Here is an 18,851-nt window from a genome sequence, read left to right on the forward strand (position 1 = left end):
ATGCTCTCATGACCCTTAGGCTTCATTAGTGCCGTATCTTCTATCTGGAAACTACTCTGGAAGCACAGATACTGGAGCTATTTCAACACCTCCAAATATAACACCTGTCTCCTGAGCCGTTACCTATAGAAGTCCGTAATTTTCTCTTCTTTGCTCTCCAGTCAGGAATGTCAGGTCCAGATCAAGGACTGGGTGCTCATCTTTTATGTCCTGATTCAACTGGATTCAGGCAATCGTGTTTCTTTTTACCTTCGAAGCACCCCAGCCGCCCTCCTGGGTGCCGGCGCTGGCCCTCGGTTTCTCTGGTGATATTACAGTGAATTCAAATCCCATCGAAGGGCAAAGTCCATCCCTTTTCCAATGACTTTCTCACAAAAGACTGGCAAAACCAGTAACTACAACTAAATAAGGCAGTAATAATTTTCACCAAAGGAAACCATGTAGATCCCGAGTACGTTTGTTCTGAGGAGGAGAAAGCCAGGCTGTGCATGGTTTCCCGGTTATTTAACACGGTATTTGGTACCACGGGGATGAAAATGACCGAAACGTCACATGACGCGTAGATAACGCTCAATAACACAGCAAGTACACCCTTTCACCCCTTCCGAGGACTTTTTTCCCTGTCAGGACCCTTGCGGGGCAGTGGCGACCGAGCCCCCGCGGCGTTCCCTCGCCTCGGCGCCAGCTCCAACCCGGGGGCAGCGGGGAGGCGCTGGGCGCCGAGGGCCCGAGGCGCGGCGGGGACGGGCCGGCGCTGCCGGGCCAGGTGATCGGCAGCAAACAAAGGGGCTGCCGGCCGCCCGCCGCCGCGGGGAGACAGCCGGTCAAGAGGCGTTTTCTGACGGGCCGGGCCGCCACCCCCAGGCAGCCTCTCCCGGCCGGGGGAAGGGCGGCCGCGGGCCGGGCCGGGCCGGGCCGGGCGGGGCGGGCCCCGGGAGGCCGCTTCCCCTGGCGGCGCAGGGCACTTCCCGGCGCTCGCACACCGCGGGGAAACTCTTCCTCCGGCCCGTCCCCGCTGACGTAGCGCTGTCTGCCGCCGCCGCGGCGGGCGGGGGCCGCGGCGGGGGGGTGGCGGTTGGCCGCGGCGGTTGCCGGCGCGGGCCGGGGCTCGGCGCTGTCAGGCGGCGGTGCCGGGGCAGGGGCGGGGGGGGAGCGGCGGGCTCGTCGCTCGTCGGGCGCGGGCCGGGGCGCGGCGGAGGGGCCCCGGGGGCGCTGCTGTCACGGGGAGGAGAGCGAGGGGCGGACAGCCCTGCGGGAAGGGGCGTCCCTGGCGCCCGAAGCGCCCGACGCGGTGGAAGTAGCCGCGGCGGGACCGGCAGCGCCGCTGGGCGGCCGGGGGCAGGAGCTCCGCGATCAAGCACGTTAATAAAAGCGGGCGGGCTATTTACAGCCCGGGCGGAAGGCGGCCGGGGGTGTTTTTTCCACGCTTGGTTCACGACTTTACCCTGGGAGGAGGAGGCGGGAGGCGGCCGGGAGGGGGGAGGTAGAGGCCCCCGCGCGAAGCCGCCCGGCGGGCGCGGAGGAGCGGCGAGCGCGGCCCGCGGGAGTCACGACCCCCGAGGCGGTTTCCCGGCGGCCGCGGCCCCGCTGCTCCCCCAACAGGCAAAACTTTCCACACACGCACGCACACGCACAGCCGGCGCTGCCTCCGCACACTCGCACCACACACACTCGCACACGCACACGCACACACACACACTGACGTCTTTTGCGCATTTCCTGCACTGGCGAGCGGCGGAGCGGCACCGGCGGGCGGGCTGGGGCTGCGCGCAGCGCGGCGCGGCGCGGCACGGCGCGGAGGGAGGCGGCCGGCGGGAGGCGGGCGGCCGGCGGGAGGCGGGAGGCGGCGGCGGCTCTGCCCATCGCCAGGGCGGCGGCCGCCCAGCCGGAGCCCGCCGAGACCCGCGCGGCCCGCTCCGCTGCCGTCGCCCCCCCCCATGCGCGGGGGTCGCTCCGCTGGGTCCTTGGCCTTGGCGGCGGCGGAGGAGGCGGAGGCGGCGCAGGACGGGCGGCTGCGGGCTGCGGCGCGGATGGAAGGTCCCCGGGTGGACGTTTGCTGAGCGGCGGCGGTGCAGTAGGCAGGGCTGGCGGGTCGGCCGGTGTTTCTGATTTGTGTGGGTGCCTCCTGTGTGTGTGTGTGCATTGTTGCGCGGCGCGCGGGCAGGACGGGCGCGTGCGGGAGCCTGGGGCCGCGGCTCTGCCTCCTCTGCGAAGGCTGGCCCAGGATTATGGTCTAGGTGAAGGGAGAGGGCTCTTGCTCGGCCCCCGGATTGATTATGCTCGGGTTTTGATTGCATTCGGGGGTTTCTGCAGCCGCGGGCGCCTCCCCCTCCCCGGCGGCCCCCCTCCCTTGTTTTCCGTTAGAAACACGGGCAAGAAAATAAATGTATTCACTGGGTGTCGCAAGAGCAAAGGCTAAATAAGCAAAGGTAACAGCAGCAGCAGCAAGGCGAAGAGACCCGCACTGTATCCTGCTCCCCCACTCCCAGACCTGCCCTCCTATTTATTGGCGAGACCTCCTTCCCTCCTCCCTCCCTCCCTCCTTCCCTCCCTCTCGGTGCGAGTGCGTTGTGCGAGTGTTTAATCCCGGGAAAAGTGCAGCCATCCAGCCATGGTGGTTTTCAATGGCTTGCTGAAAATCAAGATCTGCGAGGCGGTGAATCTGAAACCCACGGCGTGGTCTCTGAGGCATGCGGTGGGTCCCAGGCCACAGACCTTTTTGCTGGACCCTTACATAGCCCTCAACGTGGATGACTCCAGGATCGGGCAGACCTCAACCAAGCAAAAAACCAACAGTCCTGCTTGGAACGATGAATTTGTCACCGACGTTTGTAATGGCAGGAAGATAGAGATGGCTGTTTTCCATGATGCCCCCATCGGGTACGACGATTTTGTAGCTAACTGCACTATACAGTTTGAGGACTTGCTGCAGAACGGGAGCCGCCACTTCGAGGACTGGGTGAGTGTTCGCGCTGTAGATACATACGTGTACATGTGATTTTCAGTGGCATGGCTCTGGACGCAACATCTGTCTTGCAGAGCTAGGTTGCCAAGGGCATGTAATGGCTCTGAAGGCTTTTCATTATTTCCACGCCTTGTTATACTGAGATAGTCATGGTTACTGTATATCTGTTGCATGTGGTCTACAGGCAAGGCAGGAAAGAAAAATATGCTGAATCTAAGTAAGAGATGTATAATTACCACTTAAGTTTCTGAAATTACGTTACATAAATACAAGTCTAGTTACCTTATTGTGTTTGAAAAACCCCAACCAAATGCATCCATACACAACATTACTGCAAACCCAGATCCGGCACTTAGACCGAGTTCATCACTTCAGTGTGAATGCTCTTGGTCAGCCTGGCAATGACGAGCCTTAAAAATCCAGACCTGACCTCTGATACGAGACACTTCAGGCTCTTCGTGTCACTTGGAAGCTCCCTGCATCAACACCGATGCTCCTCCTTCCTTCCCCCAGATGATCTGCACCTTTATGCATAGAGCTAACGCAGTGCTTCTTCAGGTGCCTGGAACTGATAAAAGGGTCCGGGTGGATTTTGGCCCCGACCAGACAAATTCCGTTGCCCGTATACATGGTGTGTCTAACAGCTTCTACAGCGTCTTAAAGACCCAGAGGCTAACACGCCTCAGTGGGAGTACAAAAAAGCTGGAAAATCCTTGGTCTGACATCCTCAGGTACTGTGATTTAACGCAGAAAAATCAAACAAACAAGAAAAGAAACACAGGAAACGTGAATATGCACATTTCTGCAGTTAAACAGTTAAATGGTATATCCTTTAAATAAGATGTATAATAAAACAATAGTAGCTGTCTTCTCATTTTAAATGTGCCCTGCTTGACCAGCCATCCGAAATGTGTATGCTCATCTTTTTGTGTATTTATTTGTTATGGTCAAGGATACTAGTCAGGGCAATATTTTTTTGGCAAACAGACGAAGAACCCAGGACCAAAGTAAAAACAGCGAGAGTTAATAGCTCTGAGTTTCATGTATTCTTTGGGGCTTCTTTACTTAATGCAGTGGTAAAAAGAGATGTCAGAATGATGGAAAGGCGTGAAAGAATTAGGCTCTATTTATACTGGGTAGGAGCTGAATAACTTTACTGTTAAAACTTTTATGTTTACAACTTTAAAATATTTTTCACTTCTGCTACATATGTTACATTGTGATAATTAGGATCTAGATTATTCTGATGCTCTATAAAAGCTACACATTCGTAAGCTTGGATGGTAAAACTGGGTGATAGGCAGAGGAAAAATAGCCAAATCAGGAAAAGACAAATGCAGCAGTATTGCAGATGTCTTTTACCTGGATTGAATGATAATCAGGTTGTGGCTCTCCTGAAATCAAGGGGGGTTTCATGTTTTGAGACCAGTGGGATGAGGATGTCATCACAGATTTTTAGTGAAAGAATAATAATTTCATATGTTCTTTTTGTGTATGGTACATGTTGTGAGTTTGTTGCCAAATCTGGAAGGACCTTGCAGGTTGCAGATGCCAAGTTTGAATTTTGGTGGGGCTGGTGTGCTGGGGTATGTCCTGGCTCTGATTTTTAAGGTGAACTCAAACATCTGAACATGTTCCCTAGATAAATAGTGGAATTTTACAGATTGAGGCCCATTGTAAACACGATCTGGGAGGAACTACATAGCTGAATCGGATAAATGCTGTGTTTTATTGCACCAGGATTCATTGCTGTCCAGCATTCACTGGGTGGGAGGAGACGAGGGAGTGACTACGCTTGTCTGTTGATGTGACAGAATTGAGGGCATGGCACTGGATCATAGCTGGTCAGCTCAATGTAATGCAGCTTCTGAAGCATCCCTTACCTCGTTTTGTGCTGTAAATCCTCGTAGTTCGGATTGTGTTTGTGTCGTACATATAACACGCATTGTACACCACCCTCCCTGAATCACAGTTAGAATTGGTGGGGAGGCAAGTATTTATAGGATTGTGCTTTACCCTTTCCAAAATCTTCCCATTTACTGAATGTGTCACTGTGATTGTAATACCGAGTATGTTTATTGGATTGTTAATAGATAAGGACCTTCAGAGAACTGGCTCTTACAAAATCACAGTTTTTTTGTCTGATTTCCCTGAGTTAGAATAAGGCCTGTGGCCATGAGATCTCTATAGAGTCCATGGTGAAGTAAATAGATTTATTGGTATCTTCATTTGTGTCTGGAGTCTATATTAAAACCTGAAAAAGAGAGGTCGTCTATGAAATGAGTGAGTTTCACAGTATGAGAAAAATACATGTGGCCTAAACCAATATTAGACTAAGATCTGCTGGTATGATACAGTCAGTTTCTTCTGTTTAATGAGAGGACTAATTCCTTCATTTCACTCTCGGCATTTAAGGCAGATATTTTTGTAGTACTCTTTCCCAAGTTTATAACAAGCAAATTAAAAGCAGCAATCACAGGAACCCATTCTTCCTCACTGCCTGAGATATCAAATAAATGCAACCTAAGAAACACTCTTGGAGACTGTAAAGTCTTTTTATGCTATTCTGAACGTTTCCCTGAAAGTTTGAACTGGGTACCACATACTTGTTGAGTGTGTTCTGTGGAATTGCACTGCTGCCCCTTTTTACCTTCAGAATGATGCAACAGTTCTTGCAGGACTGGACCGTCACTATTTAAATAGGTTTGAGAAAAAGCTCATGTGCTGAGAACAGCTCTTGTCAATATATTAATACCTTTAATGCTTTCCATCTCATATAATACTGCACGTATTTTTGTAAGGAAATGTCAATATTTGTTTTATAATGTCTGCACTAGGGTCAAGGTTATGTTACTTATCCTGTAATATATTTCTAGGTTCTTGTCAGAAGTCCAAAATGCAAAGAGACTTGCAAAGAAATAATGTTTTAGTTTTTTTTTCCTAAAAAGAAACTGTTTCTCTCTTTAGCCAGCTCACCTACTTTGATTGGTTTTTGCCATTGTGCAAATCCTTGTATTTTTTTTTGAGAGATGAGTTTTTTAGGAAAATACTGGGTATTTTTCTTACTGTTAAGCCTGTGCTATATACTGATGCCATGGTTACAGTGGAAACACTAATGATAAACAAGTACAAAGCTTGAAATGATGATAGCATCTATTGTATTAGGACAAGTCAGATAAATATGCAAAATCCTGGTTCCTTTTATCTACAGAGTATTCAGCGGTTGCAAAAATTATTTTTAACCTTATGATATGTATACTCCCTGAAAATATATATATATATATAAAAATAGATACTAATATATATATATATATATATATATATATATATATATATATATATATAAAATCAAAGTTGTGGCCTAAAACAGTGGTTCAGATTTTACTGGATGGAAGCTTTTAAACAAAATATATTCTTTTTTATTTTTAAAGATCAATATAAAATATTTGTTTGGGTTTCTAAAAAAGGTATAGTGACAATTAAAAAGATGGCTGCTTTTCCAGTGGTGCATCAATACAGACATAGCACAGTAAAAGTGTCAGTTTTGCAGTTTTTTTTTAGTCACAGCTACACTGCAGTTTTAAAGAGAGCTGTGGATTTATGACATTACAGGCTTTTCTGTAAGCCCATAAAATGTTATACAGAATGGCACAGAGTATGCAAGAGGATGTTGGTGAACTTACGGTTTGAAAAATATGAAATACGGAACAATAAACAACCTGCAAGTTCTGATTGAAAAACAAACTAATAACATGAAAGCTGTGGCTATATTTTTTTGAGTTAGATAATTCAGGTCATGATAAAGTATGTCTTTATCTATCTTTCTTACATGTGGCATATGTAAACGTTGCACTTGAGTTGGTAACGCAGCTACATTTTGATCAGTAGAATTGAGATCAGGAAGGAAAATTCCGTTGATATTTAGCCTTGTGGTTACACTCCTGTGAATTACCACGATCAATGTTTATATGTTTGGATGATTGGTAGTATGGGTTCTGAGTTCAAGTCCACTTTCCAGAGTTGATGATAGATGAAATCAGTGTGATTGGACCTATGCCAAAGACTCCATCTAAGGGTCTTAGCCATTAGCCCGGCTGTACACGAGAAAACCTATTGAGTTGTCCTAAGAAATCCTTTTGCAGACTGAGTAGCAGAACTCACTAAATCAGTCAAGACATCACAACGTTTAGCAAGAAAAGCCTCTACTTCTACTGCAAATATTTTACAGCTATATTTAGGTTAATGAAACAAGTTTAATTTTCTGCTGTCTTAAAAAAATCCCTAACACTGTCAGGAAAAAAATAAAACACAGATTTCAGTGAGCTGTTCTTCGCTAGTCCTAAATATCTTCCATACTATTTTTTTTCTCTTCAGTGCTGCTTCTTAAGATCTAAATTTAAAACATTATACTTTTTTAAAAGCATCCTTTCGTATTTCCATTTTGTCAGTGTGAAGTTAGTCATGCAACTGTGCCACCATTGCATAAAGCAAGTTTATTATGAACTAATATTATATCTCAATAACAAGTTGATAATGAGTTATGGGAAATGGCATGGGGAAGAAGTACACTCTTTTACATACTTGTCGAACTGTTGAGTTACGTATTTTTATGTCATGCTTGTAGTGTACTATTGAAGAAATTTCCCTATTGGAAAGACTAGGTCTTTAAGTTGCAGTCCATGCAGTTAGGTTAACGGAGCTCTGAATGTCACCCAAAAGGCAATAGCAGGGGACAGATTTCTGAGTCCTTGGTCCCGTGAGCTGTCCATGGATGTGAGAACTAGAGCTGTCTCTTTCCAGCACCTCTAATCTGTATTAACTGGAAAGACTACTTAGGTGCTTATCAGAGTTTTTCTGTTTGCTTGTCTTTTGTTTCTTTTCTTTTTTTTTTTTTTTTTTAAATGCCATTCCTGTTGCTGAAATGGGAACTCCTTTCAGTCAGCAGGTGATCCATTGTAGCTGGCAGACAGAGAGCGGAATCGTCATCATTGCGTGTTAACCTCTGCTTGTGCCATACACTGCTGAAGGGTGGCATTGGGCTGGCAGAGTGTGATTGTTGCGTATTTTCGTTTTTATTTTCATCTACTGGCTGAACTTACCTGTGCTGATGGTGTTGAAAGGCCTAGGATTTTGCTTGTGAAAGCTTTACATTTCATCTAAACTGCAGTTCATGGGCTGCTGAAAAGCATTGTTATCAGAAGAGTATTTGTTGAAATGAAAGGGAAATTGCTGTCCTGTTTGATAGGTTTCTGCATGACAAGGCTGTCACTGAGCAAGGTCTGTCAGGTTTGGGGGGAGAGGGTGAGAGAGCTACAGGGTATTGGCAGGGTTTCGCAGGGACTCAGCGTAATTGTGAGGGTGGGCGGTTGTCAAGAGGAGATGGGAGATTTTGGAGACCACTTGGTACAGGTGGGGGTCTTTCTTGCCTTCTCTGTCAGCCTGTCTCCCTCCTGTGCCTCCTCTTTTCCCTCTCTGCTGGGGATGCGATACAGGCACCACGCAGCTCACCCACTATCTCGTATCAATCCCTTTCTACAGCTGCATAAATCTACTCCTACTCCCTGCTAGAAATGTTCTTTCCTACCAGCTCCGGCTTACCTGCAGTGCTTCCCGGCCTGCTGAGAAGCAGTAGAGGGGGAAAAAGCTGCCTCTGCAGTTGCTACTGCAGGGAGAGAGAAAGGGCAAAGTGGGGAAAGGAAGAGATGAGGCATGGAGAGAAACCTGGAGGAGGGTAACGAATAGTTGCTGCTGCCCCGTGTACTCCAGCTGCCCTTTTGGCAACAGTGGAAAGCTACATGTGTAGGAACAGGGATGAGCTGGCATAGGCAAACTGACTGGTTGAAGGCCGTATGTTGCTCACTGACCTGTGGGGTTTTTTTGTTTTTTTTTTTTGCCTGCTTTGCTCAGTGTATAGCTTTTGAGGTCTCACTTCAGATGTGAAAAAAATTGCTCAGGGCATGAAAAGTGTGTAGTAGAGCATGCATTTCACTTAGCACTGAATTATCATACATGTAGGTCAGAATTTGATCCCACAACTGATCGGAATCTCACCCTCTTGTTGCTTATACCAATACCAATACTGATACGAAGTTCCACATAGTGCAAGTAATTCTACTGAGCTCTGTAGAAAGTATTTGTTAGAGCAAAGTTACCAGTTACAGAGTCCAGTTCATAGGTATTAATTCAAAGCTGGACTTTAAGAAATGTCCAAGTGGGGTGAAAACGATTCCTACATGTCCTTCTTGTGCCAGTTTTTAGACAGTGCGTATCATTATTCCAGCCCAGGCGGTTCCATAGACACTATGCAGAACTTCATGGTTGTGAGTAAACCACTGATTTCACTGGGTTCGCTGGGTTCACTGGATTTCATGCAGGCATGTGTTTAAATTCTTTCCTCAACTGAGGCCTGTGTTCCAAGGGAAAACTGAGAATAAATAACATTTAACAACATCCTTTACTTTTATTTTACTCTTACTGATTTATTATTCTTCTGCAAATCTTGCACATGCAAGCCTGGTTTCTGCTTTCCTCAGCCATCAAAACTAAATCTCTGCCTTCCTTGTCCAGAATTCTTTAAATACTGCCAAAATGAGGATTGATTTAAGTTGGAATTGTAGGACTTTGCATCTTAGTGTGAGTAGTTTCCACTCCCTAACTGAACTTCGATTTAAATGAACTTTTTGGGGGTTTTCAAATTTTGAAGGGAGGCTGTGAATACAATTGGTAAAAAATCAGAGGCGAGAGCCATTCTGCTTGGAATTGGCTGGTTGAATTCCGTTCTGCTTTACCCAGTACTGTCTTAATCTCCTTTCCCTCACTCCAGTTATTAGACTGTAAGAGAAAGACATCTACAGTTAATGATAAGAAAGGTTTTGGAAACAATAGGGTATGCAAGTAATGGGAAATCTGTCGTCAGGGAGGACTGAGAAGAGACTTTCCCTCCATCCACATGGAAAGGTAGGGCTGGAACTATCTGGATGTGGAATAAGATCCGAAGTCCAAAGACAGCTTGGAAAACTGCCAGTTTGGGGGAGGAACCAACCCAACCCTTCTGTCAAGCTAGACAGAGCAAGGTCTGAAGAATGGGGATATTTTGCGTGCCCTTTTGAGTCATGCAAATTGTAGCAGTTACAGGGGTTTCTACCATTTGGGGGCATAGTGGTCATTACAGAAGGCTGACAAAAAGTTTTAACCTTGTGTTTGTAAGTGACTGCTTTCCTATTTGGCAGGCAATCACTAAAAGATTTAAGAAGTATATTCGGCAATATAAATATGAAATTGCAACTGTAAAGCTAATAAATAATTCCAGAGATTGGGTAACTTTCATGGCAGTTATGTACTTTGCACTATATTTTAGTAAAGCAAAATGCAAATAAATATGATGTAAGAACATCTGCAGAATTATTACCTACTCTGATCATTAGTCACAGTCAGTAGCTTGAATTGCTAGTAAAGTTGATTTCTGAGTGTCCTCTCACATTCCTCTAAGAGTTAAAAAATCTTAAATTATCATTGCTGTGATTTAACAGAAGTTACAGAAGCCAAGATTTCACATATTTCTGAATAGCACAGCTAAAAAACCTAGTGATATTGGCATGTTCCCATTAAATATAACAGGAGTTTTAACGTTTATTTTATTGGAAGTGTTAGAGAAAAGCTACACAGTTCTAAGAGTTTTTCCCCTACTGAACTCTATAGGGCTTGAATTGTTGAAGAACTGAAGTAAAGAAAGACCATTGCTTTTAGAATTAAAAAAGGCAAAGTTATATTCCATTGGAGGCTTGCAGGCAGCCATTCCTGTCTTATATCGGCTAGCTTGAGCTGATTTAATTGTTCCAGACAATAGAATCACTTTGGTTGTTTCTGGTGTCCTGCTGGGCAATTTCATCACAGGCAGGAACAAAAAAGCGTGAATAATGGCTAGATGTTACCAAATAAATTTCACGGCTGCACTGTTCGAACAGCAAGCCCCCATTGTATCTCTGTATCTTAAATGAAGAGTAGGCAAACTTCATACTTGGTGTTTCCAACTTAGTATCTTTCAGTACTTTACAGTATAAATACGTAACAAGCCTCTTACCATGGGGGATCAGGGTTTCTTATGCATTTTAGAACTCCTAGTTCTTCAGTACATTGGCCTTTTTAATGTCATTAAAAAATATATGGCTTTGTCAATGTTAATAAGTATCTTTAGATAGTGTTGTGGTAGCAATGAAGCAGATGTAAGGGTGGTGGAGACATGAAGGGAAGACTGATGCATACTCTGAATAGGTGATGAGGAAATGGTTGGAATGGCTTTGCTTTGTTTCACAGATTAAAAGCCAGCAAGACAGTAATGTTTTCTCCTTCCTTGTTTTTGTTCAGTTTCCTCTTTATCATCTGTTCTGTCTTCATGCTGCCAATTCTCCATCTTTCTTTATCTGTTCTGGCTTCAAGATGGTCAAGAAATGATAGGGTGACCTTTACAGGATTGCATAAGATTTTGATGTTGGCAATGCTAGCAGGCTACGTGAATGAAATGTCCTGCTATAGATCTCTACAGAGACCTATTGCAAGTACAGTTTTCTTACTGGGACCATATTCACTCATTGCATAAGTCTTTGCAGCATCTGTCAACTTCCCTTTATTTCAAGATGAGATTGATCTATGGTCTTTGAAAACGATGCCTGAGAATGTGTTGGAAAAGGAAAGGCTAAAGGTCACTCATACTGTGTCCACTTTGTTCTCTTTCTTACATGATTCTAGTTGGATTTATTGAGGAATCTTTTTTTTTTTTTTTCTTCTCTTTTCCTCTGAGTTTCCTTGCCTTTTTCTTCGTTGTAATCCCATAGTGCCTTGGCACCTCTTGAACGTTTGACCTCACAGCCCACTTCTTTTCTCCTTAATCCACTGCTATCACTTTGTCCTCAAGTCCTGGCTGTCTGTTTTAACTTTTCCTTCATTTTTCTTTTGTTACTTCCCATATACCCATATTGTTGTTATTCCCACCGCTCCAACTCCTTCCCTCTTCTTGTCACTCTGGTGGACCAGTGAGCTCCTTATGTCAGTAGGACTCAGACGCATCTTCAGTATCAGAAGCTCTATGGGATTTGCCCAGCCGCTCTCATCCAGAGCGTGTCCCCACTGTGGTTCTCAGCAAGCAGCAGGAAACTAACTGATCAGACTGGTGGCTGTTAGAGCAGTTATCTTCAATCAGAAGTGATGCGCTGAGTTTCCAGTTAGTTATACTACAGAAGTGGTTGAAGGAAGTGTAATATAGTAGCTTTGAACTTTAAGCAAAATGCTCTGGTTTTAGCAGAGTCAGTGGGACATGATCTAGCCTTGAAAACTGGATTCTCCCAAGCAGTGGAAACACTGTGGTAAAGTTTTAGTAGGTAGTGACTATTGGGATTTTCAGGGACTCCTAACCACAGAAAATACCTAGTATTGTTCGGTATTTTTATTTTATATAAAGCAAAATTTTGGTTTCTGTCTTCAAAAAATAACTGTCCAAGCACAAGTCAAAAAAGGCAGATTGGGGAAGCCAAAAGAAATAATAGGAAAATGCTTACCAGTGTGAAAGGCTGTAGTGGTAGGTTAGCAGCAGCCTATCAGTTCAGCTTTGCTTGGTGTCCCTAACTCAAAAGCTCAAGGGGAGAGGCAATAGTGGAAATTTTGCTGAAGATATTTGGAGATCCTGATGCTTTGTGTGATGTGGTGTTTCTCTTCAAGGAGTCGACAGGTTTAGAGGGACAGCCCTTTTGATCTACTCCATGGTTCCCAAATTTCTAGTTAGTTCTGAGTATCTCATATAGCTTTAAGAATGTTTGGGATCACCCACTTCTAGGGAACTACAGGATTTTTCTGTATAATTGCATGAAAGCTAGTTTTAACTGTGTTGTTACATTTGAGCTTTTTTCCTTATCAGTAGCTGGGTTAGAGCGCTACCAGGACAATAATCAAATACAGACATGACATACAGGGTTAATCTTGTGTTTTAATGTCACTGAGCTGAGATAAGCTTTGTTAAGTTTTATTCCACACCTTTAGTCTTTGTGCTAGCAAGTTCTCAGAGCCATATCAAGGGTCTGAGAGGAGGAAAGAGGAAAGAAGAGTTTTATTAACCTCTCATACTGATTTGGTAGAAGTGTTATCCCTTGCATCAGATGCAAGCGACAGTGCTTTTCACCTAAAGAGCAAAACCTTGTATCTCTTTCCAGTGACCTTTATGCAAGACATTATTTATTTTTTTCATATATATATAGTAAAGTACATTACTTTAAAAAGAATATTGGTTTAGTGGTCATATTTAGGAGGCAGCTTTGCATATGCATTTTTTATAAGGCCATGTAAAAGGTTTTAAAATACAAATTCAGCTAAACTGATTTTTAACAATTATGTGGTGCATTAGCAGCCCAGACACCATGAGCTAGACAAGTTCCTGTGACCTCTTTAGGTGCTCTTTCCTTGCCAGTTCACGCTCATTCTTTGTGTCCGCTTTGCCCGTTTGTTGCAAGATGCCTTGGGGAGGGGTTATCATGTTACCTTCTTGTAGATATCATTTAGTCGGACTGTGGGGTCCCGATCCTTTTTTGAAAGGCCTTCACTGTACAACAGTAGTATGGTATAAAAAAAATAGATTGGGTACAGTTGACCTCTGTTTGTCATAGCCCAGTGCAGTGCAAACAGCAGAAACTTTTCTGTGTTGGTTTTGTTGGTAAATAGATGTGTGAGTAAGCAAAAAACCAATATACCTTAGACAAACACAAAAGAAGTGTGCCATACACTAATGACTGGAGGGCAGACAGGGCATAAGTTGTCTTGCGCACCAATTCAAAACTGATGTTCCTATATTGATTTTAATGGGAATTTCTTTGAGTGGTGTTCCCTGTTGCTGAAACTGTTGAGAGGACGTGTATCATTTAGTTGCATACATAGTGATTCCTTTGTGCTACTAGCTGAGTTAGGGAGATGGGTAGTTATATTCCCATCAATTGAATTCCTTGTATGCTTAATATTGTACTTTTTGTATTTCTCAGAATTGAGGCCTATTGTATATTCTTCAGATATATGGAAGTCACACGAAGAATTTAGGCTCCTGATTCAGAAGTCTTTTGAAAGTGTTACTCAGCTGTCTTTTCATCAGTGGTTATTTCAGTGTTGTATCTGTAGTTAAGCTCAGCTTCTAAACTGTTTATGAATGAGTTTGTGAGTGCATTGTGAACTGCTTGTGAATGCGTTGGTCAGAAGAGTCACTTCTGACCAAGGAACCTTCTCTTCAGTTTGGTAGGTACATGTTTTCTTGCAAGTGGTATTGTTCAGAATGTTTTTAAAGTAAAAACAAACAAAACCAAAACCTTAACATTTTGGTTTTTTTCTGACTGATACTTCATTAATAAAACAATAGTAAATCATTGGATATAAACAAATAAAATGAAACTGATCTCTAGCCTTGTTTGAATGTACTCTGGACATCAAACTGACAGGCTCTAACGTGTTCCAACTGTTATATTTGGTTTAAAATGTGTGTGCTCTCCAGCCAAGCCCTGTTTTGCTGTATCAGTGTTATGAATACCATAAAGATTTCAGAATCCTTAGTGTAATCCAAAGTTTACAGTTTTTTAAATCACATTTAAAATCAGATGTGAAGTGTGAGAATGTAATTTTGTCTTTTATGCTGTTCCTGGAAGAGCGAGGTCAAAAAAAGCATCTGACTGAAATGGAAGGCAGGCAGAGTGAGAAATGGGGGCAGCTCTGGTGAAGCCTCTTCTCCCTACAGCAATCTCCCACTGGACTGTATGGGCTTCTTCTGTTTGGGACCTGGGTGTAATTGTGGCAGTGATCAGTAAGACAAATTACAGGCCGAATGTTTTGTAGAACTGCCAAAAAGTTTGCAGCTCTTCCAGCAACTGTGAACCAGCTCTGCACCCGATTTGCAGACTAGCAAGTAAAGCCTGCTTCCCAGCAGCAGTGTGCCAGTCTGCAGAACCCCTGTATATAAGCGTTATGCATGGTTAATCAACTTTACGATGCAAATAATGTGAAGTCCCGGAGACATTTTATGCACTTACGAAAAGGTACTTAATGCTAGTGATATCCCCAGTAAGACAGGAGTGAAGTGCTGAAACCTTCTCGGAGCATGGATGCATACATTCTGGCAGGGTGACAGTTTTGAATGTAGGAGTTATTAATTTATCTTTGATAACACTCACAATGTGTTAGGTTGTGCAGAAACAGAAAATTCATAGTTTCTTCCTGGAGGAGCTTATGCTGTAAAATAAGATCACTTTTGGATAATAAGGTCATAAACTACAATGTCAGGTCTATAGATGTTTTGGACCTGTGTATCAAGATAGAAGTGACGTGCAAAAGCCATAGAAAATGCATAACAAAATACAAATCTGTACTTTTCAGAACAGAAATATGCAGAAGAAATAAATAATGTGTTATTGCAACTTTTAAAAATGTATTTGATGGCCCTTGGGGAAGCAGTAGCTGTCTGAGTAGTTAAGGGAGAGTGGTTTTATTCACGTGAGTCAGCAGAGAAAGAGGCTGAAGCTTAAGTTGTGTGCCAAACCAAGGAACATGTAAATAAGACGGGCGGTCAACAAAGTGAAGCCACTTTGTAATAGACCAGATTACACAAATAAGGAAGATAAAGCAGGCTTTATTTAAATAAAAGTTTCAAAATGTCATAACAGGTCACAACTTAAAAATGTCTGTCATCGGTATTGTTTGGTTTTCCTTAGTGTTTGTGGTAACAGGTGAGGTTGGTGAATTAATTTTCACAGTGCACAAAGTGTTCCTGATCCTGATTACTTTATAGTCTGAAGTTTTAGTGAGCCATGAGATAATGTGTAATAACTTCATCATAATCTTGCATGCTATGAACTGGTCAGGCAAGTTTTTACATACTTAGTTGTCCTGCATCTACTTGTGATATAACACGTCATCTCCACTCTATTCTGTAATTTTTCCCTTTATTTCCATTCACATAATTCCTTCAAACAAATGAGGATGTCAGTGATGGGAAATGATGGGATGGGCATTCACTCATAATTCAGGTATAAAATCTTATAAAATGAATAATTCAGCCTTTTATATTAGTGGTTCCAGAAGAGGCCTTTGTCTGATTTACATGCGTTACATAGATCTTATCTGTCTCGCGTAGTAATGAAATTCATTAGCAAAATATCTGAGTCTGGGAAATCTTGAGCATAGTCATCTTCACAGCATTCCTAAGAGGAAGTGTAATGGATGGAGAAACTGTATTCCTCCATGTCACCCAGAAGTATGGCACAAGCGTTATGGTTTTAATCTCAGAGTTTTGCAATGGAGGTATCAGTAACCTCATTTTTACAGAGGCAAGACTGGGGCCGAGACCTAGACTACTGAAATAAGGTTTCTGCCTGATACCCTTTAGAGATCTTTCTTTCTGTCTTGCAGCTTCTTCCTCATCTGTCAATCACTCTTCTTACTCTCCTTTTCTACAAGAAAGATTCTTACCATCACATTTCTATTTCCTCTTGTAGCATAGCTTTCGCAGGCTATTGGGTTTATGGTTTGGTTTGTTTTTTTTCTGTTCTAATTCTGCAACCACTTTATTGTGGGAATGCTTTCCTTCAGTTGTAGTGAACAAACAGAAATGCGGGCCCTCTGTCTTGCTGCGTTCTTGACACTGGAGCCTTTTCTGTAGAGGTATGGATCTATAAAACCAGGCTTCCAGACTGTCAAAGCAGAGTCAGTAGTTTGAAGGTGGGCTGCCTCTCTCTCTGACTAGTTGGGGGCATCACCAGCTTTACTGTTACAGTGAAAAAATTACCGTCTGGAGGTATCCTGCATGCATGTCCTTGGAGTGCTGCTGGTCTTGAGCTGACCTGTGTATGAATATACATAGGTTGTCAAAGAGGCTGAAGAGTTGGATGTGCAAATCCCTTTGAAATGTAGAACGAATTGTTTTGAGCACCTTTGAAAGTTATCATCCTAACTCATAATTTTGTATACCGTTTATAATGCCATAATTGTAGTTAATATGGTAGAAGACAACAGCAGACAAAATGTGAAGTGGAAGTATTTGTTGTTTGATTGTTCATGCACTAAATTCAGAGGAAAGGGGAATTCCATTTGGGTCACTTATTTGAAGAAGCAGAACATTTAATTTTCCATTTTTAGGGCCTTGTCTTTGTTACTAGCAGTGGAAGGGCTTAGGATCCTACAGCTGGAGTTGTGGGAAGAGGGAGTTAAGTGCAGGTGGTGTGTGCTGTGGAACAGCTGTGCAGTGCAGCAAAGCCTGATAGCCCAACACCTGAGCGTGTTTATAAAACAGATACAGTGAGATTATATTGGTGTTCCCTGCCTGGCAAACTACTAGCCTGTGGTTTACACAAAGCTGTCCCTGGTTTTGAAAAAGCCACAGAGTCACTACACCGGATGTGCTAACATGGCTTGGGGTTAACGTGTTACGCTTCAGGATTGATCCTGGGTGCGCTAAACTTGGTGCAGATTCTAGCAGCTGAGGCTTTATGAATTTGAGGAAGAGACATTCTGGGGAAATTAAAAGGAGGTGTCAGTTTAGCTACTCAGAGTTGCTTTGCAAAATTATTCATTGTTTATTGTGTTGGAGCTCACATGAGGTGGGGGAAGGACACAACATACCTGTTGCCATCCTTTCACAGTGAAGAAGTGGCATTCTGTTGGGTCCTTTGATACTGTGTGTATTATTGAGCTTCCCGATCAGTATAAATTTAGCAGCTGGACTTGTAAATGTAGTAAAGTTCTTTCAGTTTTTACTTACAGTTCTTTCATCCAGAAGGTATTCTGCAGACACTAGAAAAAATGTCAAAATGTGGATTGTTAAGGTCCATTATACTAAAAGTAGTGAGTGATGGAAAGATCAGTTTTGTGGTATTATGCGAAGCTGAAGGCATTGAAGTGCAAAGGTGATGAACTTACGGCTTCAGTTACTTAGAGTTTTCATCTGTTCATGAGAATTGACTTCAAACTCACAACTTAAGCATTTCTGTATGGCCATCCAAAATTGAATATTGACTTTGCAATACACTGGTCAGTGATCTACAGCAAGCAACCAGTGCCCTTAGAATACAGTCTATGGATTTGCTTGATTTCAAATGTATGTGGCTTACAAAATTCAATTAGAATAGTGGCTTAAGGGAGTATGTTAACAGCTTGTTTTCTTACTGTAGGCTTATAATAGTGTGACACCTTTGACTGCAGAGAAGCTATGATTTTCTTGCATTAATTAGGCAAATATGAGAAGACATGGTGCCCAGATACAACCAGTTCTCTTCAGATTCTCCTGATGTCACAGGTTTACTTTCCTGGAACAGTAACACCGGTTAAGGATGAGCTTCGTTAAGATAGAATGCTTTGAATGTGTACTAGAATTCAATGAATACTAGATGGATACAGATCTGTTTATTAATATTGTTGGCAGGTCCACTGTACGATGTGAGACCATATCAGTCATCATTGCTTCAGTGTGAAGTTAACATTTGTGTCCTCACTTCTTAAAATAAGAATGTAGTATGTTAGATGTTCATCTAAAGGCTGACATATTTCAACAGCAAAAAAGAGAGTGTATGGGAGGGGTACCCAGCAGTCCTGAAAGTATCTCTACTTGCAAACCAGGTTCCCGGTAAGAGCTGTAATCGAAGACCCCGGGTAGGTAACTCCTTTGTGCTGCAAAATGCCATCTGCCCTGAAGCTCACATCCCACGTCCCAGGGCTTACATCTTCAAACCCAGGGGCTCAGTGCTGCTTTCCTTCAACCCTGCTATCCTGAGGGATACTACTTTTCCAGTACCACTTCCCTCTTGTACCTTACTCTCCCAGTGGTACTTGTAATCACTTTCATTGGTGGCTGTTTGCATCTCCTCAGTTGAGAAGT

The 18,851-nt window shown here is 43.4% G+C and overlaps 1 protein-coding gene across 1 annotated transcript in view; it reads left to right on the top strand.

Annotated features, from left to right (window-relative positions):
- The first annotated feature begins 1,845 nt into the window (after positions 1-1,845).
- Positions 1,846-18,851, top strand: part of PRKCE (protein kinase C epsilon) — a 299,488-nt gene continuing 282,482 nt past the window's right edge. The window contains exon 1 of the mRNA XM_009473002.2: positions 1,846-2,959. Within this exon, the coding sequence (XP_009471277.1) occupies positions 2,612-2,959 (348 nt within the window). The 5' untranslated portion in view covers positions 1,846-2,611. The remainder of the gene's footprint in view (positions 2,960-18,851) is intronic.

This window comes from Nipponia nippon, unplaced genomic scaffold (genome assembly GCF_047370975.1).
Source record: "Nipponia nippon isolate SJK-2023a ecotype South Korea unplaced genomic scaffold, ASM4737097v1 scaffold_4, whole genome shotgun sequence".
In the NCBI taxonomy this organism is placed as follows: domain Eukaryota; kingdom Metazoa; phylum Chordata; class Aves; order Pelecaniformes; family Threskiornithidae; genus Nipponia; species Nipponia nippon.